Source organism: Melanotaenia boesemani, chromosome 6 (genome assembly GCF_017639745.1).
Source record: "Melanotaenia boesemani isolate fMelBoe1 chromosome 6, fMelBoe1.pri, whole genome shotgun sequence".
Lineage (NCBI taxonomy): Eukaryota > Metazoa > Chordata > Actinopteri > Atheriniformes > Melanotaeniidae > Melanotaenia > Melanotaenia boesemani.
The window spans coordinates 31,434,985-31,461,285 of NC_055687.1; the positions used below are offsets into that span (position 1 = coordinate 31,434,985).

At 38.7% G+C, this 26,301-nt stretch overlaps 1 protein-coding gene across 1 annotated transcript in view; it reads right to left on the bottom strand.

The window, feature by feature from the left end:
• The window catches only part of LOC121641066 (proprotein convertase subtilisin/kexin type 4-like), a 214,339-nt gene that overhangs the window by 81,698 nt on the left and 106,340 nt on the right, over positions 1-26,301 (bottom strand). The window contains exons 7-12 of the mRNA XM_041986940.1: positions 21,445-21,482; positions 20,671-20,750; positions 19,798-19,886; positions 14,932-15,104; positions 14,215-14,430; positions 13,358-13,461 (exon numbers count right to left, since the gene is read on the bottom strand). Of these exons, the coding sequence (XP_041842874.1) occupies positions 13,358-13,461; positions 14,215-14,430; positions 14,932-15,104; positions 19,798-19,886; positions 20,671-20,750; positions 21,445-21,482 (700 nt within the window). The remainder of the gene's footprint in view (positions 1-13,357; positions 13,462-14,214; positions 14,431-14,931; positions 15,105-19,797; positions 19,887-20,670; positions 20,751-21,444; positions 21,483-26,301) is intronic.

The window sequence follows — 26,301 nt, forward strand, 5'->3', positions numbered from 1 at the left end:
CTAACCCCGAGCAACAGTAGCTAACCAGCTAATGGAGGTAGGCGGGCTAAAGCTAAGGCACGCTGTTAGCCGGCTAAAAACCTTCTTTATGCGGATATTGGATACCTGTCAATCAAAAGGACGCGCTCCTAATTATGCCAAATTTCAAGATCAAATGACATCCAAACGGATGAGTCAGAAAAAACAGTTGTCATGAAGGTAAACGTGACCTAATTATCATAAAATGGATTTTTGTACCATTCTTTAAACATGTTTATTTCTGTTGTGAAGTTGGCCTTTTTAACATGGGAGTCTATGGGGATTGACTCTGTTTTGGAGCCAGCCCCTAGCGGATGAGGGGTAAACGGCAATGTTTTTGCACTTCCGCATAGGCTTCACATTTTACAGGCGGAGGTTGCCGCTTGTTTGAGACACACAGGCAGAAAAAATTGACAGACAGTAGCTCACTAGACAGATGGAAAGTGAGGTTCACAAAGCACCTACATCACAGAGCAGTATTTGAGGTGGAAGACTTGTCCCCTCCTGATCTCCTCAGCTACACATGAACAAGGTGGTCCGTGAACCGTATCAGTCTGAGCCGTTAGCGTTGTTACGCTGGCCTGTCAGCAGCTCTGAAAAGCTATGGAGACTCGCAGCAGGTTGTGGCAGCTGCAGGAAGTGCAGCTGTAAGTTGCTGCTGCTATGATTTGAGCTGCTGTCTCTTCTTAGGTGAGGATCAGCAGGTAAAGAATAAAGTCCAGTGTTATTTTTACTCCCCTCAAAAGCACAGATACGTTGCATTGCAAGAATATTTCATCAGAAACTGTGAAAGAAAATGGAAGTCTAAAACGAGCAAATCTACACCAGATATGTTCACATCCCTTCATATGCGTTGATGGGTGTGGTTTTCTATGTTCGCTAGGCGAGGACACGTCTATCTGCATCTGGATGGAGGGGGCTGCGAGGTTTTTAAAATTTTCTCAAGACGTAGAGATGGCTCCTCATCACAAAAAACAAAACCTGGTTTAACCCTGCAGAGGGTGTTATGAGCCTTTTTTAACCACAAAATTCAGTTTTTTTAAAGAAATAAAAAAAATAACAAATTTTATTAACAGTATAGGTGATTTTCATCCAAATTAAATAAGACTGTGTTGTGTAAAGCTCACATTTTAGGGTGCACTCCCTCTTTAACGTCTATTAAATAACGCTGGACTGACTTTCATCATGCGTCACGAATAATGAACCAAAGACAAACCACACAAAATGAAATAAAGAAATTTAAATGCTGACAAATTGTTACAAAGGAATCTTGTTTTCTGTCATGAACTAGTTCTTTCTGTGGAAGATGTTGTCATTACTGTACAGTCATGATTACAGACTAAATCTTGCTGTGGGAAAAAGATAAAGGAAAAACATGAGGAACAGAACTGAACGTTGGCAGGTAAGTGACCTGCATCTAATGAATGCAAACAAATATGAGCATCCTTCAGACCTTTAGAGCCATCATCGCCTCCCTAAGGCTTGCAAAGCAGTACAACAACCATCACAGCGTGCACACAACTGTTTACAAATCCCCAGTTAATAGGATCAGGCCTCATTGACTGGGCCACTCCGATGTGTCTGATGTAATCTATTAGCTGTATGATAGTCAGTGTCTCAGTCCGATCAATAAACCTGGGCAGCCATATTCCTCCACTGTGAACTGTTACTCCACTTTAATGCTGCTAAGAATGCAGCCTTATGATTGCAGTGTGTGTCTGCACACCAGCTTACAAGGACTTCCTGTGAGTGTAGGGACAGTAATTTTGTTCCCCTTGTGTACAAAAAAGATCTTTTTAGGGTTAACACTGGAGCTTAGGTTATAGATAGGGATTAGGGTAACGGTTAGTGAAGACATTCTGTTATGATGGTTAATGTTGGGGTAAGGGGCTGGGGAAGGGATTGGGTCAATGGAGAGTCTACATAATCAATACTAACCAGACGTGTGTATGTGTGTATTTTCAGATAATCCACTTTCATGAATTTGTGCATGTACATGTATATATATGTATGCATTATCTGTTAAAATTAATAGTGCAGCTTGTATTTATAAGCAGGTTTTAATTCTGCAACGCTTTAATGGACGAATGTATGTGGGGATTTTATGTGTGTGTTCAGTAGTTATGTTGACATTTGTAGTAGTTCATCTACGCTGGCGTATTATCATACTGTACAGGGGTGCGGTACACCATGTGTGTATTAATGCCATTTCACTGTGCATGGCATGTCTGGACGTGCATGCTGGTGCGTGTGTTAGCGTGTGTGCTTTGTGTTTCTGTGTGGGAGTGTGTCGGTAGCTGGTGTAACTGGGTTTCCAATTAAGTTGAACCACAGGCTGGATCAATGCAAGTCCTCTGTGTGCAGGAATGAGCAGCCCTGGGCCCTCAGAGCATGCCCACGAATAATTTATCACTCACACTGGGTTGAGGCAGAGAAGAGGAGGCGAGGGAGGAGGAGGAGGACTGGCATGAGGAGAAGGAGACAGAGAGCATAAGGACAAAGTGTCCAGCCCACGGGGAGAAAACCCCAAAGACGGGCAATCAAGGAGACAGATAGATGGAGGGGGTGAACAAAACAGAGGGATCGGGACCCTGAGGAAAACACTGTCAGCTCTCCATCATTTAGAAGTATCACTCTCCACATTACACCCCGTAAACAACCATCGAAAATGAAATTCTGCAGGGAGCACAAGCCACACAATTCACTCTACTTTTTCTACATTGTATGTTTAAAAGTTGTATGTGTAAAGACAAATGAAGATGTGGCATAAGAATGAAGAGATTTTAAAAATATTGGATATAATCTAGTCATCTGTGAGAATATGACTTAATTTGATTTTAATACAAGTCAGTTTCAAAGGAATATCTGAATTGAGTTTCACACACACTAACTCATAATGAGCAACTAAATGTTATGCAAATTGCTTTGTTGAGTTTGTCTATTTTTCTGCCTTTGAATATAAAAAGTATGTTCTTGTGCTGTATGTAATGACAAAGTTGAACTGAATTTTGTTTGTGCTGTTTGTGGCAACTTAAAAGTATTTGTAATTTCATGGCTTTAAAATTTTCAATTTACAACATGAGTCCCAAGATAAGTAGTGTACTACATCATTTAGGTAGCAACAACTTGAATAAACCATATTCTAAACAGCGTTACCACTCTCTTATGAATCAGCCTTCTTTATATGTAGTTTCAGCTCACTGAGACATTTGTTTATGACCACCACCACAGCATTTCAACTGGGATGACATCTGGACTTTGTTACATTGAAAGATCGTGTCCTGTTAACTGACCCAATTTCAACCAAGCTTGACTCTAAAACACTTCTTAATGCAAGGTATACAGATCCCGTGTTACAAAACAAGCCCAAATCATTATCCCTCCACCACCATGCTTTACTGTTAGTATGAGGTTTTCTTTGCAGTTGTGCTGTATTTTGTTTTTACTGAATATGGTGCTGTACATTACGACCTGAGCATTATTATTATTTCCACTTTGGTTTCATTTGTCCAAAGAAAATTATTCATGTTGTCCAGTGATTTGTTCAGATGCAACTTTTAAAGCCTAAACTCTGCTGCCATGTTGGTTTTTAGAAAGAAGTGGTTTTAGTCTTTTTCTTCTTGTTTTGTTGCGATCTTTAAAACCTGACATGCTAATTGTACAAAACTGTTTGGAAATTACCTTGCATTACATCACGTCCCAGCATTATTTGTTTCTCTAAGATTGTTTCTGATGTGTGTCTTCCGTTGCATTGTGTTAACACACACCTAAATGCTTCAGAGGAGCAAAAATGTCTGCTGCCTTTTACTGCAAAATTTACCTCTAATATGACTCAAAATAATGAACAGTGTACGCATTCAAGTTGCAGCTGCTGTAAGATAACACCTTGCAGCAGTTAAGGTAGATGCAAAGTCCTGTTTTATGACAAAATATTAAATTTTTGTTAAAAGATTAATCTAAAATGCCAAAAAAAACTGCGTCATTTACCCACATCAGGGAGGATGGCCATGAAATGAATACACACAGATGTTTTTTAACTGTATATACAAAAAAGTACAATACATTTTGTCAAAAGACTGTTTAGAATATAAGATGTAATATATATAGTGCAATACAAGAATATGCAATGTTTTACAGCCCTTTTTGCACAAATTTCCTCTGTCTGTTTGGATTTATTTACATGCAAATAGTCATTAAGTGCAAGAATTGTTTTCAGAAGAAAAAAAAAGAAAAAAAAGCACATATAACGTATTAAGCTCTCACAGGACTCATCTATTGTTGTGATATTAGCATATGCATAAACCATATAGAGAACCACATAGTTGCACCTATTACAAAACATAAACATTCAAGCATACGCGTGTATGTGTGCAGGTGCACCCATGTAGTCATTAACAACAGTAATCACAGCCACATTGGTGCCGTGTTTTTTAAGTTGATTGCAGGCATGCAGTTATTGGACTTTGTCTAATTGATAGACCCATTAGTATCACTTGTTCAGATAACACGGGAGGAATCTCAGTCTACTCACAGTCACTCCAAATGGCTTCACTGAGGCTTAGAGTGCAGCACATTAAGAGAAGATTACAGAGCAATGTAGAGCTTCTTGCCAGTCCACGCCTTGCTAGTGTGAGATTGATGGAGACAAACTGAAGACAGTGGTACTGCAGTGGGTAGAGACACTGTATGTCTGTGTGCACAGCTTTTAAATATAGGCTTCCTTTTGTGTGTATCTACATGTGTTTTTGTGTAGTAATGAAATCAAGATGCTGATCCTTATTGTGTTTATATGTACATATACATTGCAGCATGCAGTTTTGTACCTGTTGTGTATTTTTGTTCCTGTATAAAGGTGGATCTGTGCTTCTCAGTAAACAGGTAGTTGTACCATATGTGCTTCAGTTCCCAGGCATTTCAGCTTTGGCTGCGATGCAGCTGGGATGAGACAGTGGGGATTAAACTGCTGCTTGTCTTGTACCTGCACATAATATTCTTCTGGCTAACAAGCTGGACTGTTAGTGGTCTCTGCTTCAGTTACTGTTAAAAAAGAAGGAAGCAAGAGGGAAATTGGACATGCAGACCTTCGGTAAAGAAAGCATTGGATGAATGTAAATATGTAAATCTAGTGGCAATAACCTTTTCTTACCAATAGATTTCGCATAATGTTTTTTTTTTGCTCATCTTAAGTTATGCTAACACCATGAGTCCAGAGATTATTGTCATTCAAAATGCTTGTTTACTTATTTTTGTGTGCAAATTTCTTGTTTGTAGGACACAAATTTCAAATTTCATTTTCAATGGTTTCTTTTTATTGTAACAATGTTTCTTGCTGATAAATCTAATATGGTTGAAAAGCCTTTTAACCGGAGCAACATTTGTAGGATGAGCAGCAGAGCTGAGTATGTTGGTTGTGACCATGAGTAAACTTGGAGGACATCTTGGAGGATAGAGTTGGGTCCCAGACTACAGAGATTTGGGATCACCACTGGTTGCAGAGTCTCATCTTGATATCTCTCTGCCGTGAGATTGCCTCCAATAATAACAAGCTTTGTTTGATCAGTGAGGAAGATGCTGCCCCACACAATCCCTCTGCCTCTACCAAAAGCTGTTACCGTATCGGTGCATTAATCAGCATAACGTTCTCTCCACACTTTGACCCTACAGTCCCAACTGCCCTCTGTTTCAGGATCCATGCTCACAGGTGCTGCTAATAAAGCACCAGATTGTCAGCAACAAAGATACCAGAAGCTCAAAACAAGAGAACAAAAGAATAAGCATTGGCAAGTGTTTCATGGACACAACCCACTGCCTATTCCATAGATGAATTTTTCTTACAAATGTACATTCAAAGGGGAAACTAAAGGGAAATAAGGAGGCTTTCCAACAGTATAGGTAGGCTTGTTTTAGGGGTTTGTAATGACTTGTCTACTTCTGTGTTTGAATAATTTACATAATTTCAAGGATGAACTGAGATCATCGTTTCTTATAATGCTTCACAGCAAGGTTTTAATTTAGTCATTTATGTTTAATAAACAAAAGTTAACATGCTGATTAAGGTGGTTTCTACAAGCTATTGAATCATGGGGTTTACTTATTACCACTTCTGCATTTTGGCTTAGTTTATGTTTAATAATTAATAACATAGTTTAAGACAGCATATGATTTGGTTAAATTATTTTTAGAATTTCAAGATCTGGTGTATACTAGATTTTTTTTTTTTTTTGCTTATGTGCTGATATATTAAACCTAATCATTGACAGAGGGTGCACCTTCTTTCATACATACTGTATATAATAGTTATATTATCGCAAATGAGTCACATAAACCACCCAAGGTATTCATGTATGTACAGTATATTTAACAGTCAACCTCCATGACAAGGAGGAGCACAGGACAACTCCCTGAGCGTAAGTGTGGAGTTGTGGTTGAGTAAAGAGCAATTAGAGCAAGGAGATTCACTTTTCCATGTTCAGTAAGTGCCCCAAAGAGAATACTGGCTGATCACTCTTTAACTTCCCACAGAGCCCATTACAGTCACCATCCTCCTTATTCAGTCAATGGACACACGCAGAAACAGAGAAATTATTACAGAAATTATTATAAAAAATGTAGCACAGACTTGGTTAAACAGCAGAGAATTCACAAATAAAAGAAAGACCTGACAGAAATGTGACTTTCTGCAGATGCAAACCATCAGGTGGAATAACGGCGGAGTCAAGTGTTTTGTCTCCTTTCCAGCAAACAGATAGACAGACTGATGAATGGATGAAGAGAAACAGAGATAAAGTGACAGAGAGGCTGACACAGTGATAAAGTGAACAAAACAAACAGTCAGAGAAAGAGCGACAAACAGGATGAGTGAGGGATTGATTCACCCTGATGATTCGTTGGACAGACATCAAGACGGATGGATGCAGGCAGATGGAAACACAGACAGACAGGCCAGCAATTTGTAGGACAGAGAAGAGAGACAGACAATGACACACTGACACTGTGCGGGTGGGAACACACAGAAAGCTATTCTGAAAACACAATGCTCCCACCGCAGACTCAAATCAGTTTTTGGCATATCCAGATAGTATCCAGATTGGTTTTAGATAGAATAAAAAAGAAACATACAGAGTCCAGATCGAGCTAATCAAATCTGAAATGCATTTGAAGGTGGTTCGGAAATATGATTCAATTCAGAGTTCTACAGATGTGTCCCAGTCTGGATGTTCTGGCTAATTAAAACAGAATTAAAGGTGTGTTACTCACTTGCAGCATACACTGCTACAGTGCTGAGCAGAATCAATGCTGATCTCTATGAATGGTGCGGCACACGCTTGGAGAGGAGGCTTCTGTCCTGTAAACAAAGCTGCTCAGGACCTTTTGTTATTGAGTTCACACTGTTCCTAACACCGATGCCATTAGTACAGATAGTTTTGCACTGTCTGGAGACAAAAAGCCGATCTGATCACAATAGCATTGTGGATGTCCAGTCTAAAGATCTGTGTCTGCAGTCAGCAGATATTACCGATATTCACTGGCAAAAGGCTTTAATTCATTCAAAAATCTCATAAAAAAAATTAATATCTAGAGCTTATGGTTTCATATCACAAGTTTTCTTCTTGACTTAAACACTGTTTCATCTTAAGAAATGCTTTTTTCTTGGTGTCATAGATTCAACAAGGTGTTGGAAACATTCCTCAGAGATTTTGCTCCATATTGACATGACAGCATCACACAGTTGCTGCAGATTTGTCTGCTGCACATTCTTGATGAGAATCTTGAGATCTGGTGACTGTGGAGGCCATTGGAGTCCAATGAACTCATTGTCATGTTCTAGAAATGTGTTGGAGGAGTGATACCTGTGTGATCTTCTACTGCTGTAACCCATTGGCTTGGATGGATGAGTTACTCTTGTGCCCCAGAGATTGTATTCTGCATATCTTGGTTGTAACCAGTTGTTATCTGATTTACTTTTTTGTCATATCCAGCCAGTCTGCCCACACTCCTCTGACCAACCAGACAACTGCTGCTCACTATTCAGACCAGCTCGTCTGGCAACAATAACCATGCAAAGTTCAAAGCCTCTTCAATGGCCTTTCTTCTTAATTCTGATGCTCACTTTCAACTTCAGCCAGTTGTCTTCACCGCTACATGACTAAATGCACAGAGCTGCTGCTATGTGACTGCTATATTAACTGTATTCATGTTAACGAACAATTAAACACCTAAAAAAAGTGGGCAGTGAGTGTATTTTACTGCTTAGATGGTTGTGGATGCTGCTCACAAGCTAAACAGTTACTGATGAATGGGCTCCAGGTTTGCTGTGAAAGGATATGGTGGAAGAAATGATTGTGTGTGTTTGTGTGTGTGGAAAAGTGAAACAGAGAGTGTGAGGGAAAGAACGACAGAGGCTGAAAGCCACATAGATATAGAGTGAGAGAACCCAGCTCCATAAAGACGTGAGCAGAATGCTGCTGGTCTGAGCCAGAGAGTTGATATATAGTTTAGTCAGTGGCAGCGGGTCACGACAAAGCCTTTAACAGTAATGTCCTGGGAGTCGCCTCACCCAAGGGGACCCGTGCACCATTTTACAGCCAAGCAACTGAGACTGAGAACGCTGCTGCATGACAGCTGGAGCAGTAAAGCTGGCCTTTAGTACTATCCATAACATGAAGGGGGCGTAGATGCTGCTGATTCCACCACAAAACACCAGGCCTGAGGCCACACCGACAGCTGGTGTGTTAAGAGCGATGAAGGAAAGGCTTAGGAAATAGTAGGAAGTGAGAGACGAGACAAAGGAGAGAGAGAGGAGTAAAAGGGATCGAGGAGACATATTTGCAGATATAGACAAAGAAAGAGAAGGAGAAAATTGTGCATGTTGGGAAAAAGGAAGGAGAAACTCAGAAGTGTAGGGTGTGAAATTATTATGTCAGAAATCTCTCAGTATAACATTATGATTTACTTTGTCATGTAAATATTCATTCATTGAGAATTATTCTGATTTTGTCATCTAAAAGGGATGTCTGTGAGGTTTTAATTTCATTACCACAGCACATCTACCAGTTTGAAGGTGCAATATATTTATAAATGTGAAACAAATGAAAAAAAAATCTGACAAAAAGAAAGAAAAAAAACTGAGAAAACACAAGCATTCACACTTCAAAAGCTACACTTTTAAAGAGCTAGAGTTTAAAACAACTAAAGAAACCAGAGACTTTGGGTTTTCATTATAAGTGAGTGCATGTAAAAAGGTCTTAATTCTCTGAAAGACTGAAAGAGGTTTTCTTTAAAAATTGACATTTTCCACCATTTACCAATCCTTTAATATTGACCAATTTTTTCAGAACCTTATGATTAAAAAACAAAGAAAAGGAAGACGTTGACAGCATGATGCTACCACCACCATGCTTCACTGTGGGCTGTTTAATGGCATATCCAAAGTTTTCAATATCTTCATTACTCAAGACAAATCTAGTCTTTCAGAACTTGGTTAAAATCTTTGGTCTTAGTTGAGCCGTTTTCTTGTTGGTGTTGCAGACTCTAGATTCCCTAGATCATGCAATACTATGATTGAACAGTATATATTTACCTGTTCGATCCATATCAGTCTGGCTTTAGGCAGGGCCACTCTACTGAAACTGCTCTCCTGTCAGTTACTGAATTCCTACGGCTTGCCAGATCCGCTGGTCAATCCTCAATCCTCCTCTCCACACTCTCAGAGCTTGGAATCTCAGGATCTGTCCTCTCGTGGTTCATGTCCTACCTCACAGGAAGATCCTTTAGGGTATCTTGGCGTGGAGGAGTGTCCGGATCACGTGGGCTGGCAACAGGGGTGCCTCAGGGCTCGGTGCTTGGCTCTCTTCTCTTTTCACTATACACTTCCTCATCTGGTGCAGTCATTAGCTCTCATGGCTTCTCCTACCACTGCAATGCAGACAACACTCAGCTTTTCCTTTCCTTCTCACCTGACAACACAACCGTCTCAGTGCGAATATCAGCATGCCTTGCTGACATCTCCGCATTGATAAAGGAACTGGACTCAGCAGTCTGACTACCACTTAATTATGACTAGAATAGAATGGAATAGAATAGAATAGAAAGTATTTAAACTACTGAAGGTAATGAAGTGACCCAACCAGATCTTAATTTAGGGATTTGAAACAAAAGGAGTGAATGCATGTGCCATGTGCACACCCAGCTTTTATTTATTTAATTTTCAACACAGTGGTTTTTATTTTTTTTTCCTTAACATTTCTAAAGAGGTCAAGTTCCAATCTCTGGGCTATACTATAACAAAAACAAAACAAATAAAAAAAAAATGCTAAGGAGAGATAGAGTTTCAAGGAACTTTAGAGTGGAGTTACTCAGTTAATTAACAGTATTACTTTTTTACGGGTAATCTAACTAATTACTCTTTCTATCATTACGCCGTTACTGAGGATAAAACATTACTGACAGCACGTTACTGTTGTAAGATGAGATTAATTTTTGTTTTGGGTAAACATAAGTTTCACATTTGTTGGGACTATATTGTGCGGCTGCTAGTGGAGAGGAGGCGGAGGGATACACTTGAAATTGAAGAATAAATTAAACGTTTGAGTAGAAGAGTTGCCGTGTTGTGACCAGGTGCATACCAAGATAAAGCAGCGTCATATGTTCGAGTCAGAATTAGTTTTACGACCGGAATTCAGTTAGTAGTTAACGCTAAAGAATAATCCTGCACACTGATGCTATCGTCATCTAAATGGAGGTTTAGGGGAAGAAACAACCACAGAGCTTAACTGATGACAACTGACCGATGAATAGTAAAATGTCACAGCAGGCTTGGGTAAGTCAGTGTGTGCAGCCACACAGACAAATTACTGGGAGACACATGTAGCAACGGTGAGTCCAGAGAAAACAGAGAGTTTTAATCTGGAACCACAGACATCACTTTTCCCTCAGAGATAAAAGATAAGAACGATCTGAGAGATTATTTTTCTATTAGTAATTCATCCCATTATTTCCATTATTACCGTGATGGCTGTAGGCTGCAGAACGTTTGGTGGACACTCCACAGACATGTCATGATGTGTCCTTATGATTTTTTTTTTTAAAAGGACAAAGGGTGTCTTAAAGATGTGAAGCTGTTGAAGTTTTTTTTTTTTTTTGTTAAGTTATATCCTCTAAATACAACTTAACTTTAATCGAGTTGTTACTCATACTCATCTTAAATAAGTCATATATACTCTGGAGTACAAAAGGTTGAATAAATTAATGTGCTTAAGTTGAATTAATTTAAGTAAGATGAGTATCTGAAAATGGTGATGTTGGTGATGACATGGAATTTTTAAAACCTTTTTAAAGTATTATTTTAATTGTTAATTAATAATTCATATAACAGAAAAAAGTCTTTCAGTAAGAGGTAAAAAAAAACAATGTCATGTTTACCGTCCAACTGTATAAACTACAATGTCTCAAAGTAGCTCTTGCTCCGTTTTTCTTATTGTTTCTCATTGTTAGAATAGATCACAAAGAATAAAATGCAATAAAACCATTTCATGCCATCCTTGATGAGCTTCATCTTCAAAGCTCCACATGTGTTGAAAGCAGTTCTCAGCAAAATTGACAGAAAAACATTTTTTGGTCACCATATTGACCTTATATGAGCAATAACCCGCTGTTCACCACAGTTTCAGTGTGTAGACGACATCTTATAGATATAAAAATAAAGTTTACCTGTTATAATGTTGCTTGATGATTAAAAGTTACTAGCTTCATGTCGTCAAGTCATCAACTAATTACAAATGTTCTTCATGGTCATTATGGGTATTTCTTTGTTTAAAAACAACCATAACATTAAATTAGCTAAGCATCCAAGTTCCTGCTGCAAAGCAAAAACAATCTGAGTAAATCTATGACTTTACGTAAGATGAACTTAACAGCGTTGTGTGTGTTGAAAACGAAAAAAAGTGTGAAACATCACTTCTTATATACATGGATTTGATCACATCAGGTTTCTTACATGTATTTACAGTATATTCAGATTTATTTGGGTCAGTTAAGTTCAAACAAATGAACAAACTCCAACTGTTCCAGTTAATTGTGCTCAGCCACTCAAATATAAAAAACTTTTGTTTATTTTGAGGAATTGACTTTGAATATTTATTTTTTTTATTTATTTTTAGTAAAGCCAACTTGTTAGATCTTACAGTGTGTGGCTATTCTACAGCCGAGGCAGATGGCTGCCTTTACTAAGCTCGGCTCTGCTGGAGGTTTTTCCTTCCTGTTAAAGCTTTTTTTTTACTGTTGGCAAACCCCATGCATACTCTGGAATACTCTGGAATTGGAGGGTTCAATAATGGGACCAGTGAATTATATATTGAATTAGACTGAATTGAATGCTGGTACTTGGAAGCTACATGTGGCTATTGCTAATGTTAGCATGAAAACACGTTTATGATTACTGAAATTATTTAAAATATTTAACCTGTGATGTTGAAGAGACATTCTCTAATGGGTACCATGTTTACCAGCTTAGTTAACTAGCATTTAGTAAGCAAAGGGTGGGGATGAATGTGGCTGGTGTTCTAATGTGCTAATTCACAACATGTGCTAATATTGAAATCTACTGGCTTTGACTTAACAGGCAGGTAATGTTTTATGTATATATATATATATATATATATATATATATATATGCACTGAAATGCTGCTTGAATAAGTGTTTTTAATAATTACACTATGTGAGTTTACAAGCTGCCATACTAACGGTGAATTGTCCCTCGCAAAAAAAAAGAAAGAAAAAAAGAAAGAAAGCCAGAGCATACTTGTGTAAGCAGAATAGCAGATCGATTCACATTTAAACAGTTTCTGACCTTTAGTTTTCTTTCTAGCTTACATCCATATATCCCTGCCATCTGCGCCACCTGTCTGACACATGACAGTACTGATACCCAGGGTTCCCAGGTGAGCTTGTTGGGGAAAATCCAGGCTTGTAGGAGCAATGTTAGCTAAAATGTTAAGCATGTTTTGTCATATTGGGCTGTTCTCTACTGTTTATGTTTACAGTTACAGTATGTGATTTCCTTGTTTGGGAGATTAGTGAAGGTGTGACACCGTGAGTGCATGGGGTTGATGTGCTGCTTGATTTGAAAAATAAGAATTGTATTGAAAAACTAAATCTGACCTGTTGAATATTATAAGCAATGAGCTACCAGGCGAAACAATGTGAATATAAACGAAGACACAATAACTCTCATCAAACTCAGTGACTTAATGAAATGAGAGAATGGATGTTAAATAAGGGCAGTCTGCAGACCTGCCGCAGTCTTATTAACCCCTGTTTCTGCATATGGTACAGACTCACTTTACTTCTAAGGCAAGAGCCAGAATCCCTGCAGCGATTGGAGCAGCACTAGATGTTCCTGGAAAGTGTGTGACACACCCATCACCAATGTTGGTTACAGTCACCTGGAAGAAAAAAAGCATGTATGATAAAAATACAGTATATGGTAAAAATTTCTTTTCTTTTTATATATAAAATTACTTTTCTTTTCAGCCAGTAAACCAACATAGTTGCAGCAGAAACAGCTGATGCCAAGTACATGTAAAAACAATTTCACAATAACGATTAGGAGATCTAACTATCTCTGGGCAGACACCTAAAGCAGACAAGGGTGACATCACAGGTACAAAACTGGCCTTTCTGTTTCTGTAGCCTTAGAGGAGTTTCTTCATGGTTTTTCAGTGTTATTTTCACCATCAACACTTCTGCTTCTTCCTCTTCCATTTTTAGCCACTGCTGCCATGCTTTACCTCCAATTAACACTCATTTCTGCACGTCTTCGTGTGTGTGCCCAGCAATCACCTAGGTCATTTGGCAGCCCTCGATAAATATCACACCAGTGACTGCTCTTTAACAGGCTTCTCACGGCTTTAAGGAGCGAAAGAGTCAGGCTGCTGGCTCACATATTATATACACACAAATACAGTATCATGTATGTATATATATATATATATATATATAAATGATCATGTTACAATCTATCTATCCATCCATCCTTCTAGACATTTTGCGCGTAACAATGCAATTAATTGCAGGATGTCATGCGATTAATCGCGATTAAAAATTTGAATCATTGCCCAGCACTAATGTGTATATATATATATATATATATATATATATATATATATATATATATGTAAAGGTATCCATATACTAACCAAAGGCAGTGAGCCACCCACACCGGCCCCTGTCAGAGTGACTGCCATGACTCCAGGGCAGGGCTCACCAAAGAAGGCCGGCTTCCCAGTCTGAGTGACGGCGCCAATAGCAACGCTGTAGATGGAGTTGACATAACCATCTGCACCACAGTGGTCATGCTGCATTCCACCATTACCTGCCGCCCACACGAAGATGCTGCCCTTCCCATGTCGGCCCTGAAAAACACAGATTGAGAGAAAAAGAAAAGATTATATGTAACAATTCTTTAAAAGTCTACTAAAAACAGTTTCTCTATTAATTAGTTAATGTTTCAGCTGTTGTGTGATTGTCGGTTGCTAATGTTACTGCTGGTAACTTATCTTAAAAATAAAATAAAACATATTTTTGTCCTAAAAAGATTTGTTGGTTTTATGAAAAAGTAGCACTGGCATTTCAGTAACATCCTTAAGTCTCTTATATAAATCCATTCTGCCAGTGGTACATTTGTATTTCTTTAAAAAAAAAAAAAGGGGTAGTATAGATGCTAAATGCTCCCTGTAATGACCTAGCTTTATGAAAAAATATTTAGTTCAGCTGATAATAAATAAATAATCCAGCTCTGACTGTGACATCTGAGCCTCCACATTTTGTCCTTCCTGTCTCAGCTCTATTGACAGTGTGACTGTCGGCTTCACATCTGACAGACAGCAGCGTCAACGTGGAGATGAAAGCTTTGCCTTGTGAGTTCCTAGCCGGAGGGCCTGCTCTGTCAGCCTGTGCGGCCCGTCCATCTCTGCCCCATCGTCCCGCGGGCCCCAACTGCAGACGTAGATGTCAATGAAGTGGATGTTATAGGTCAGAGCTGTGGCCTCCATGGCATCAGTGACAGAGCCATCCAACAAGCGGATACCTGGACAGATCCAAAAGGTCATAAAAATCTAGATTTGGAAGTAACTTACGGAAATACTAAATCACAACTTTGTTTTATTTATGCAGACACAAAGACTCTGTTTAAAAAAACAGTGTTGCAACACAGAAGTGCAATATTGTTACAGCATAATGTGAGCAGACTTCTGCAGCTGGACTGTGGCGGAGTCTGTTCCTGCTGCCTTCTGTCTGGCTCTGCTGCTTGCTCTGTGTTACACTGTTGTTGGCAGGTATTTCGTCCTATTTTATCAGTCTCTGTCTCCTCGTTGATCCTCCCAGACTGTTTCTGAAGGCTTCTTACACACATTTATATTCTCACTCAATCTCACTCACTATTCTTTTTTTCTTTTTTTAGATATAACCTGCTTTTTGCCTTTTAAATTAACTCTAAGTTATATACTGTATTGTGAGAGCTGTCTCTAATTGTAACTAAATGTTGGTTTGCCTGTCCAAAACAGGTCTCTCTTGTAAATGGCACTGCATGTCTAAAATGGTACTACCTGTATAAATAAAGGTTAAAATAAATCAATAAAAAAAACCTCTGTAAACTCCTTTTATAGTTATTCTCCATGTCCTTGATGTATTTTTTATCCCTCTGCCTTTGCATTACTGCTGGTTACCTGAGTAAAAATATCAAAAGTTCACTGAAACAGGTTAATTTTTGAGAGAATTTAAAGAAGAAAAATGACCAACCTAATTAGTATGGTTAAATTTCAATGGGGCCTACATAATTTACAACCTTGAAATTACTGTGACGCTGTAGCACTTGCATGCAATACCTGCAGAGCCTGGAATCAGCAGCCTGAGCAAGCATGCAGAGTTGCAATTTTAAATCAGTGGACAACAAAGAAACTACAGTAACACAGAGAGAGGAATCAGTTGTTTATTGATTCACCTTTAATGTGTCTTGAGAAAGCCTGTCTGTGGGGTGTCAGCCTAAGTTAGCATGCTATCACAATAGAGAGGGCTAGCCAAAATAAGATCAATAACATGTAAAGAAATTTTCGTTTTTCTAAATTCCCTCATTGGCATTAATATCACAACTGCAAGACAACTGTTGTTTCAGTGTGATCAGCTAGTATAGTATCACACCATAACTGTTTGGTGTTTTTTGTTCTAGTTTTTCTGCTTTGTGGGCTGACTTGTTGGCATGCACACACAGCACAGCAACTGATTAAGCATGATTCAATTTGTTTATTTCTTCTTAGGTCAAATAGTACAAATTCACCATTGCAATGCTATCGCCACACTAACACAGCTGGTGGATTTGAGTTTGTAGTTTGGTAACAGTTTAACTTGATTGCATCATGTTTATCATTAGCTGATGAACTTTCTCATGCATGAATGAAAACTAGCTGTCAGCAGAGGGTGCAGAAATATTCCTTCTCAGTATTAAGTCCAGCATAACACCATCTGTTATTAACAAGCTCTGCTTTCCCTCCTCCTTCATGCTTGCCGTTCACTCTCTGCCTTGGCGTCTGAAAGCCCTGCAGAGGTGCCGGGATCTGGAAAATGTTTCCTTCTGTGTGCTTGTCAGTACTAAACCTCGTTAATTTTATCTGTCGGTGATTTAACTACTGATTCTTCTCAACAATCAGAGGAGAGAAGTGGTTTAGCATCCTCCTTCCTCTCTACAACTTGGTGTCTCTTCTCTGATGTGTCTGGATTTGAGGTCTTGTTTTAGGCTTTACTTTGGCTTTGAAAAGCTCAGTGCAAATGATTTTGCAACATTACAGATGTTAACCAGAAGTATCTGCAAAAATAAATTCAACAGCACATCATCTAATGTAGAATGTTTAAAAAAATCTGTATGCTCACAAAAACATAAACAATACTTTCAAATGAGCATTACTGAATTTTGGCTGATTTTTTAAGGAAGGCACCCACTAACAATGACTAATTCAGCATCCATTTTGCATCCTGTCTCTTTTCTGAGCTCTCTCCAGCCAGTAAAATCAGTCCAATGTTGACTGTTTTCTTTTCTCTTGCTCTGTCACTTTCTCTCTTTCTTTTCATCTCTTCCTCCATTAATGTCCTTTTTACAATTCTTTAAGGAGCCACAGGGTGTGTGTTTAAAATGGCCAGTGTGTTGATATGCAGTTGCTGGCATGTAACGCAGCGTTCAGGATAAAATAAAAAAAGCCTCAGTGTGCCACTGGGCAACAATGGTTCCAGGAATGTGCTGTAATCATAATTAATGTCACTGTGCCATCAAAATGAGTCAGGAAGATTTTAAAGGTCAGAATGTTACATGGTACTATTTTAGGATACAAATAAAACCAGAAAATTATTAAAAAAAAAAAAAAGATGACATGTTTTGAGTAAAATAAATAGATTACAATTAATGCAACATATCTATAAAAGTCATCTAAAACAATAAAGTCTACATAACACATTTCAAACGACCTTCCATAGAAAAATGACGGCAAAAACTTGGCTGAATGTCAGGAAATATGCTGCTGTCATCAGCACCCAGCAGTTCAATAAGCATCTTTCATGTGGGTCTTACCCCTTCATCTCCTCTGCAGCACACTCTGTTTATGACCTAACAAGGTAAAATTGACACTAAGTGCAAAAAGAGATTCCAGGTCTTGCCTCATGAACTGTTTGTTTCTCTTTTTCTGTCAGTTCTGCAACATGCTCTCATCAGCCTGTGACAAATGATTGAAGGTCATGGAAGAAAGACAACAGAGCAGAGTTCAAATGTCAGAGTTCAGCCAAGGTATTCCTCACATTTCCCATATTTCATGCTCACGGCATGATGGTATTAAATTAGACATCAAGATGTGATAGCTGCAGGGGATCTTATTCAAACATCATATACACTGTGTTTTGTCATTTTGTTTTTTTGCCACTTTTAGTATATCCTGTAAAAATCTTATCTATGCGGTTCATTCATCCCATAATAACGTCATGACCAACACTAAAAAAGCCATTACTGAAGCTCCCACTAAAAAAAGATGAGCTGTTAAATGGGGTCAGCATGGCTCAATAACCGCCAGTCACTGTTTTGTATTCACATGAACCGAACCTGACATACACTCACATATATCGCACATATCTGCAAATCTTTCTTTCTTATTCAAGACATATTTCTGATTTCTGCCAATAAGGATTCTGTAACAGACACATGGCTTCTCATGGATAGAGCTGTTATTTACATCATTTGCTGTTAGGATTTGAAGACTGGGAAAATGACACAACCTTTTATTGTTTTCTCCAAACTTGAGGATGCTTAATACAAAAACCAACAAAAAAGGAATTATATTTTAATTTCTATTCAACCAGAAGACGGCATCAAATTTGACATCATATGCAATGACAGTCAAGTCAAGCTGTAAGATGCAAGTTTCACCTCCTTAAATCATCTCAACTAGAGCACGTCGCTGCTGTGGAGGACATGGCAGTTTTGTATTTTCTGACTACCGATCAGAACAGAACACAGGCTGGTAAACTTGTATCTGAACGTTTTGTTTCATTAGTTAAATTTATTTTTATTCATACTTTAAGAAATGAGGCCCTGTAATTTTAAATCATGCGTTTGATGCATGTTTATTTTAAAACTGGGTAATTATACATTCATTGGCCACTTTATTAGGAACAGTTTAACTTCGTGTTAACACAAATAGCTAATTAGCCAATCACATGTCAGCAATTCAATACTTTTAGTCATGTAGACATGGTCAAGACTACTTGCTAAAGTTCAACCTGAGCATCAGAATGAGGAAGACGGGGAATTAAAGTGACTTTGAACGTAGTGTGGTTGTTGGTCTGAGTGTTTTAGAAACTGCTGATCTACTGGGATTTTAACCATCTCTAGGTGTACAGAGAATGGTCTGAAGAAGAGAAATATCCAGACTAAAATGTCTTGTTGATGTCAGAGGTCAGTGAAGAATGAACAGATAGAAAGAACACAGGAACTAAAATAACAGCTGGTTCCAGCCAAGGTATGCAGAAGACCATCTCTGAATGCGCATCATGTCCAGCTTGGAATTAATGGGCTACAGCAGCAGAAGACCACACCGGGTGCCACTCCTGTCAGCTAAGAACAAGAAACTGAGGCTACAATTCACATACACTCACCAGAATTAAACAACAGAAGATGGAAAAACATTGCCTGGTCTGATGAGTCTCCATTCAGCTCCACATTTAGATGGTAGGGTCAGGATTTAGTGGAGACATCATGAAAGCATGAATCCATCCTGCCTTGTATCAAAAGTTCATGATGTTGGTGAGGTAATGGTGTGGGTCTCTTCGTACCAACGTGGCATAGTTTAACTACCACAGCCTACCTGAGTATTGTTGCTGACCATGTGTCAATATGTCAATATGGAGCTAAATGTTTGAGAAATGTTTCCAACACCTTGTTGGATCTACGACGCCAAGAATAAAAGCAGTTCTGAAGGTAAACGGGTACTAACGAGGTGGATCTGATAAAGTGGCCAGTGAGTGCAAGTTTGACATTTTCTATCCAGATTAGAGTTGCTTAATGACACTATAAATAAAATGAAATGCTTTTTGTATTTTTTTCACATACATACACTGCACAGTTTGATAACAAAAATAATGTGCCGTTGGACGTTAAGTGTTACTGAAAAGGCTTCTTCTGCTATATCATATTCTTGGCTGATGCGTCTGCCTCCCACTGTCTCATAAGGCTGTACTGTTTTCCTCACCTCCAATCCTGGCATTGAAGGCGATGCCCACACCACAGTAGGAGTTGTTGGCCTCCATGGCAACTTCCCCTGCACAACGGGTACCATGACTGAAACCAGAGGGGGGGGTGGCGTTAGAGGATGTTAGCCACATACTGAGACTAAATAGGCAGGGACGCGAGTGCTCTTTCTTTTCTTTTTTTATTGGATGTTTTGACCTAACACAGATCATAACTTTGCCAAGACAAATAATTAGGTACGGTACACCCTGACTGGTACACATCGACAAAACATAAGGTACTGGGAACTGCAGCTCAGACTTAGGTAATCCGTCTGTAAAAGATTTCACTCTCAAAAAAAGCAAAATCACATTTATTAGCTTAATATAATTTAAGAAGCAAAATTCATATTTCACAATTTTACAGATTAAAGAAAATCTGAGGCTTCTTGTTAGGAAAGTCCTCCCTAATCAGAAGATATTTCTTGGTGTAACACATAGATGGAGCAATAGTGGTATATAATGCCTGAATTAAAAATATATCATGGCTGATCTTGTGATACTGGGAAAAATTTAAACAGATATCCACTGAACTGACATATCGTATCATCATCATCACACTTGTGATTTACACCCCTTTTCCTTTTTTGCCCTTTATTACTTCATTATTAGCTTTTTCTTTTCTCTAAATGATTTCTGTTCCAGTTAAAATTGCAGCTTTTACCTGTGTTAGCCAGCTAAACCACTTTTTGGTGCATAAATTGGTTCAGCTGCTTCGAGGACATTAGAGCAGATGTACTGATTAATCTACTTTTTCCACTCTTATTCTGGGTTCTGGATGGTCTATGATTAAACTGTGTCTCATGAAGGAACAGCAAAAGGACAACAGCCACTACCTGTTTTCCTCATCTCTGACAGGCATGGGATCATGCGACAGACCGTGTGAGGCACGCAGGTCAAAACTGGCGAGGGCCTCCTGTGAAAGCCAGACAGAAAGCAAATGAAGCACGCTGGTAGACAACAAAACTCTCGACACAGATCATCAGCAAGACATGACATGACAGGAAATGAAGGATTCCCAGGAAAAACTCTTGATACTAGCACTTGAATTAGTCTGTCAACATATTTCCTCTGACTGACGGCAATCACTGTCGCAGATGCGATGCCTCTGTCTGTGCGGTTTATGTGTGTGCCTCATAAAACTGAACATGTTTGAATGACTTGCCAGTGCATATAGCCATGGCGGGAGGAGGAGGATGTCTTGGCAGCACACTGTACAAGAGCAATTATGTGTCTCTCTCTCTGCAGCCAGGCTTATCCATGCCAGACAATCTGCTCTGACAAAGTACAAGTTGGCCTGTGAGCTTCCAGCTGCCTATAGGATTATAAATGACAAGGGAGGACCAAACAAAACTGCCACTACACATATGCTTTATGGCTAGCCAGAATAACAGCAGCTTAACAGCTTTATTTCACTATGAAACTTTATTGTCTTCAGTTTGAGGTAGTAGGTAAAGTAAGTCAATACATGGATTTCAGGCGAATGAAAATCCGGATTTGTGTAATGCAAACAGCAACAGCAACAACTTTGCAGTGAAACAAAAGGCAAAATTCTGTTCACGACTGTCTGATAACACTAAAATTCATAAATTAATTTTAAGTTTACTCACAAAGTTTTTCTTCAGGTCCTTGTTTGTGTGATCTATACCTGAAAAAGAAAAGAAAAGGCTGTCATTCCATCCAGATTATACTTCCTGTCTTTACAGGATCACACCTTGTTACCCAGTGGATAACAACTTCTCATCTTTAAAACACCAACACATCTGTGAGATGACAAAATCGCTGATGGATCTGTAAAACATGGCCAATAACTTTTTGTTCAAATTAGAAATTAAGTGTTGGGCAAAATTCTTGGAAAAAGAAAGCCTGATTTTTTTTAAGCAACTAGACATCCTTGTAATCATTTAAAGATGTATGAACAACAGTTCTCCAGCTTTTTAAAGGCTTAAAACTTGGACCGTAGCTTCTTTTTCACTCACTTTCAGTCTAGTACTTGGACATGATCATTTCTGGTAATTTTTTGAGGCATTAATCTTGTTTCATCAATTATTTAAAAATTGAAAAATAAATCCATCTAATAAAAATGCCAAAGTTAAGTTTAACAACCATGAAATGATATTTTTGTACCAATAACTGAAAACGTGGCATATCTGCATAGTGGGCAGAGTGTCCTTGAAAACAATGAGGAAACTGGAAAATTGGGGGACAAAGAAGTGTTGGGCCTGAAAAACTATCTACAGCAGATGAACTGTATCTGAAAGTGTGATGTCCTTTGGAAACATAAAAATAACCCTACAAAGACCTGACACAAGACCTGATAGGTGCATGTGGACCTTCAGCTGGGAACAAAAGGCAAAAAACATCCAAAGAAAAAGTTTGAAATGTCCTTTAAGAGGCCGGGAGAACTGTTCCTGAAGACTATTTCCAAGCAAGATTGTCTAGGAGAGTTCAGGCTATGAAATATAGGAATAAATTATATTCCTATGTTTGAATATTTTCTTGACAACAGAGAAATTAAATGTGGCTCAAATTTCTGCACAGTTCTGTTTAGCATACGTTTTTATTGCACCTCTGAGCACAAACCTGTTTTCTGGATTCATATAAGAAATGTGCCTTTTTGACCTTCCACCATGGTATGAGAAAGTAAAACCAATGCTGCATAGTACACTCACACGAAAGACTTCACATGATTCATTTCTATTATGCACTTTTGTATCTGTAAATTTAAACCATTCCTTGTTATGTCATGAATTTCAGCCTGTAAATAAAAAGCATATCTGGGCAGAGGATACAATCTGATGTGTGCATACGGGAGGGAAAACAGTTTATTCAAAGCCTGCAGGGCAACAAGTGAGACAGTCCTGTTAATATGATCAATGTGATAATAAAAAGAAAGTGTTAAAGATCATAGGGCCATAGTTTAGAGAAGGTGTTTGCAGAAATAAATCAAAGGATATTTGATACTCAGAACCATGTATAAAAAAGCATGCCTTATTCGAAATGTTTTGTGCATTTAGTAATTTCTAAGTGCACTTGTCATGTTATTATGTTGTATGAAGCAATGGAAATAGGGCCGTTTTGAGCCATTTGAGCTTGCTGTGTGGTAGACAGGTTATTAAAATTTTGAATTTTGAGTGCCCTACTAATTGGTGCAATTAATTTGCCAGAGTATAGTGCAAAGTCATTTTTTTAAAATGAAGTTTAGTCTAGATCGGTGCTCTGCTCTGAGGTATGATATGACTGATAGATGAGTGAATGAACAAATGGGTTCAAAATAATCCAAATCCTCCCCCAACCTTGGTTTTATTTGTACTGCCATTCTTTTCACTTATTATTCTTTTCTTTCACCCCACACCTTTCTGGCATCTTTTCATCCTCCTCTCTTTCCACATCAGTTGCCTTTCTTTGGCTTGCCTCGCCCCCCCACCATCCCTATCTCCCCCTCCCTCCTAACTCCAACCACCACCTCCATCTCTGCTGCAGCAGGGCTCCTGTGGTCTCAGCGAGAGACAAACGAATGAGGGCCCCAGGAGGGCCGCGCCTGCTCTGCCGCACATCACTCACTCTCTGTCTTTCAATCACACACACACAAACACACACACCGAGGACCTGCCTGCCTTTGTCCCATGCAGGCACTGCCTCTGGGTTGCCATGGTAACCCGCAGAAGGTTTCACCGCCGTGGCCTGATTGTGTAGAGCTCAGGCAGGATGGAGCCCTGGGTGGGTGACGCCTCATTGGAGCCTGCAGTACTGTGGCACACTGAGCCGTGCCACACCAGGTCATCCTGCTACATCCGAGCACTAGCGCTTTATTCTCCTCATCCATCCCTTCCTTTGGATCTGTTTGCCTCAAACACACTTTCTCACTTACAATTAGGCTTCACGAGTTTCTTTTGTTGAGGCAGTATTTTTTCTTCCATTCAGATTTTTCTATCCATACTTTAACCCTGCTTCTGAATGCCAAATTCACACCTCTGCTGTTCTTAATTACTCTTTTCATGATAAATGGTTTCATGAATAGATTTTCCCCCCTTTTGAAACAAAAGCCTTATAAATCCAGTTGTGTATGTTGAAGGGAACAAGTGGAGTCAAACTTCTGAAATGTTTATGATGCAAGCTTGAACGTACTGCGGGTTTTAGTCAAAGGTTTAATGTATGACAGTAAAAATAAAATTAAATGAATGAAAAAAAGAACAAAAACTTTGTAGAGTGTGTGTTGTTTGGTTTTTTCTTGTTGTGTGTGAGGAGTTTGCATGTGAGGGTTTTTTTTTGTTTTTGTTTTGGTACTCTGACTTCCTACCAAAACATTCATCTTAATTAACTGATGACCCTAAATTGAGGTTAGGAGTGTGTGAGTGTGTGATTTGTTCATGCTGGAGCTTGTCTCTCGCCCAGTGGAAGGTTGGATGGGCTCTAGCTCCCCTAGAAACCCTCTGGATTACATGGGTATAGAGAATGGATGAATGGGTGGGAACCCCTTAAATGCACAGGAAACACAAATTTAAGTGTTAAAGTTTCCTAATTTGGAACTTTTCAATCACATTTTAAAGTTTAGATCAATGACCAAAGTTATTAAAACTAAAATAAATTATTTAATCAAAAATATAAATATTGTGGTATATTAAATAAAAAATAATTACTAAATGTTAAATGTATTTATTTAAAAGGGACAAGACAAGAAAACATTGTTACAGTTTCAAATGCAACCGATGCCATGTCCACAGGCCATCTTGCTAACAGCTAATTTGCAGACCAAGTCCCTGAGACAAAACAAAGAGTATCAATTAAAAATGCAAACAATTAAAAGAGTATAAAAAATAAAAAATATTAGTCATTTAAGTCCTTCACTGTAATTCATTGTTCTGGTTATTTTGTGAAACTATTGCATTTATGTCTGTTGTTACTGCTGCTACTGTGTAGGAAGGGTGCAAAAAATAAGAAATTACAACACAAGTTGACAGTGTTTCTTTGTTATTTCTGTTTTTTTTTCTTGTTTTTTTCTCTCAGATTTAGCTTTTCTCAAGGGAGCAACAAAAAGATTTCACTTGTCTTTCATGAGCCAATATTATTCACCATAATGAACATAAAACCAACTGATGATGCTCAGCAGGTTTCTAGTTTTTGGTGTATTTAAGTGATTGCCACAACTGTCTTCAAATGGAATTACACTCTAAAAATGTATTTTGGCTGTAAATTATCTAAGCACTATTTCATATTAATCACACTTGTTTTGATTAGTGATAACCACTTACTTTGTTGTTTCAATTAACTTAAAATCAAGATAATTATACAACTAACTTAAATTGTTTCCATTCGTAACAAGGGATCAAATTAAGCCCTTTCAAGTCTATTTGTTAAAGGGGTAGTGCAAACCCAAAAATGTGTTTTTTGAGCTGTAAACAACACAGAATTACTTAATTGTAATGGAAATCCCACCCACTGTTGATAAAATTAGTATTTTTTAGTTTACTTTAAAAAAGGGATTTTGTGGGTAAAAAAAATGGCTCATAACACCCTCTACAGGGTAAAACCAGGTTATGTTTTTCGTGACAGAGAGGTTATCTATGTCAGAAGAAAATTTTAAAAACCCCACAGCCCCTCCCTCCACATGCAAACAGAAGGGTCCTTGTCTAGCAGGCATAGAAAACCATGCCCAACAACACATATGAAGGGATGCGAACTTATATGGTTTGCTAGTTTCTGGTGAAATATTCCTGCAGTGGGATGGATGGTTTTGAGGGGTGTAAAAGTAACACTGGACTTTATTCTTTACCTGCTGATGCTCATCTAAGGCAGTGACAACTTCCAGCAGCACTTCCTGCAGCTGCCACAACCTGCTACGAGTCTGCACAGCTTTCCAGAGCTGCTGGAGCTGCTGACAGGCCAGCGTAGCAGCGCTAACGGCTCAGACTGATACGGTTCAGGAACCGCCTTGTTCATGTGTAGCTGAAGAGATTTAGGAGGGGGAAAGTCTTCCACCTCAAAGACACTGTGGCCTAGCTGCTTTGTGAATCTCACTTTCCATTTTGCCAGTGAGCTGAGCTGCTGTCTGTCAATCATTTCTGCCTGTACATCCAGACCCGCCCACTCTCCGCTCGCTGATCGTCCCGCACCTCTAACCATGGCTGTTTCAGGCATTTACCAAATTCGGCAGTTGGTGGAGTTACGCAAAAAGTAGGGGGCATAGTTACACTTTAAGTTAGACTCATATAATTTAGTACCACTTGTGCAATGACTCATGGGAAGATATTAAGCAGGAATTTAATGTTATGTACTTACAGCTATACAAATTTGAGGAATGTTTTACTGTCTGTTATATTTACTTTAGGAAAATGTTGTTGGCGTGTTCTGTTCTGTTTGAATGTTAAAGCTGGAAGCATGAGTGTAGTGGACCGTGCAGAAAGAAACACCAACCACCACCTCGCATGTCTGAGTTTTTCCAGCAGCAGAAATAGAGTTGTTGGCTA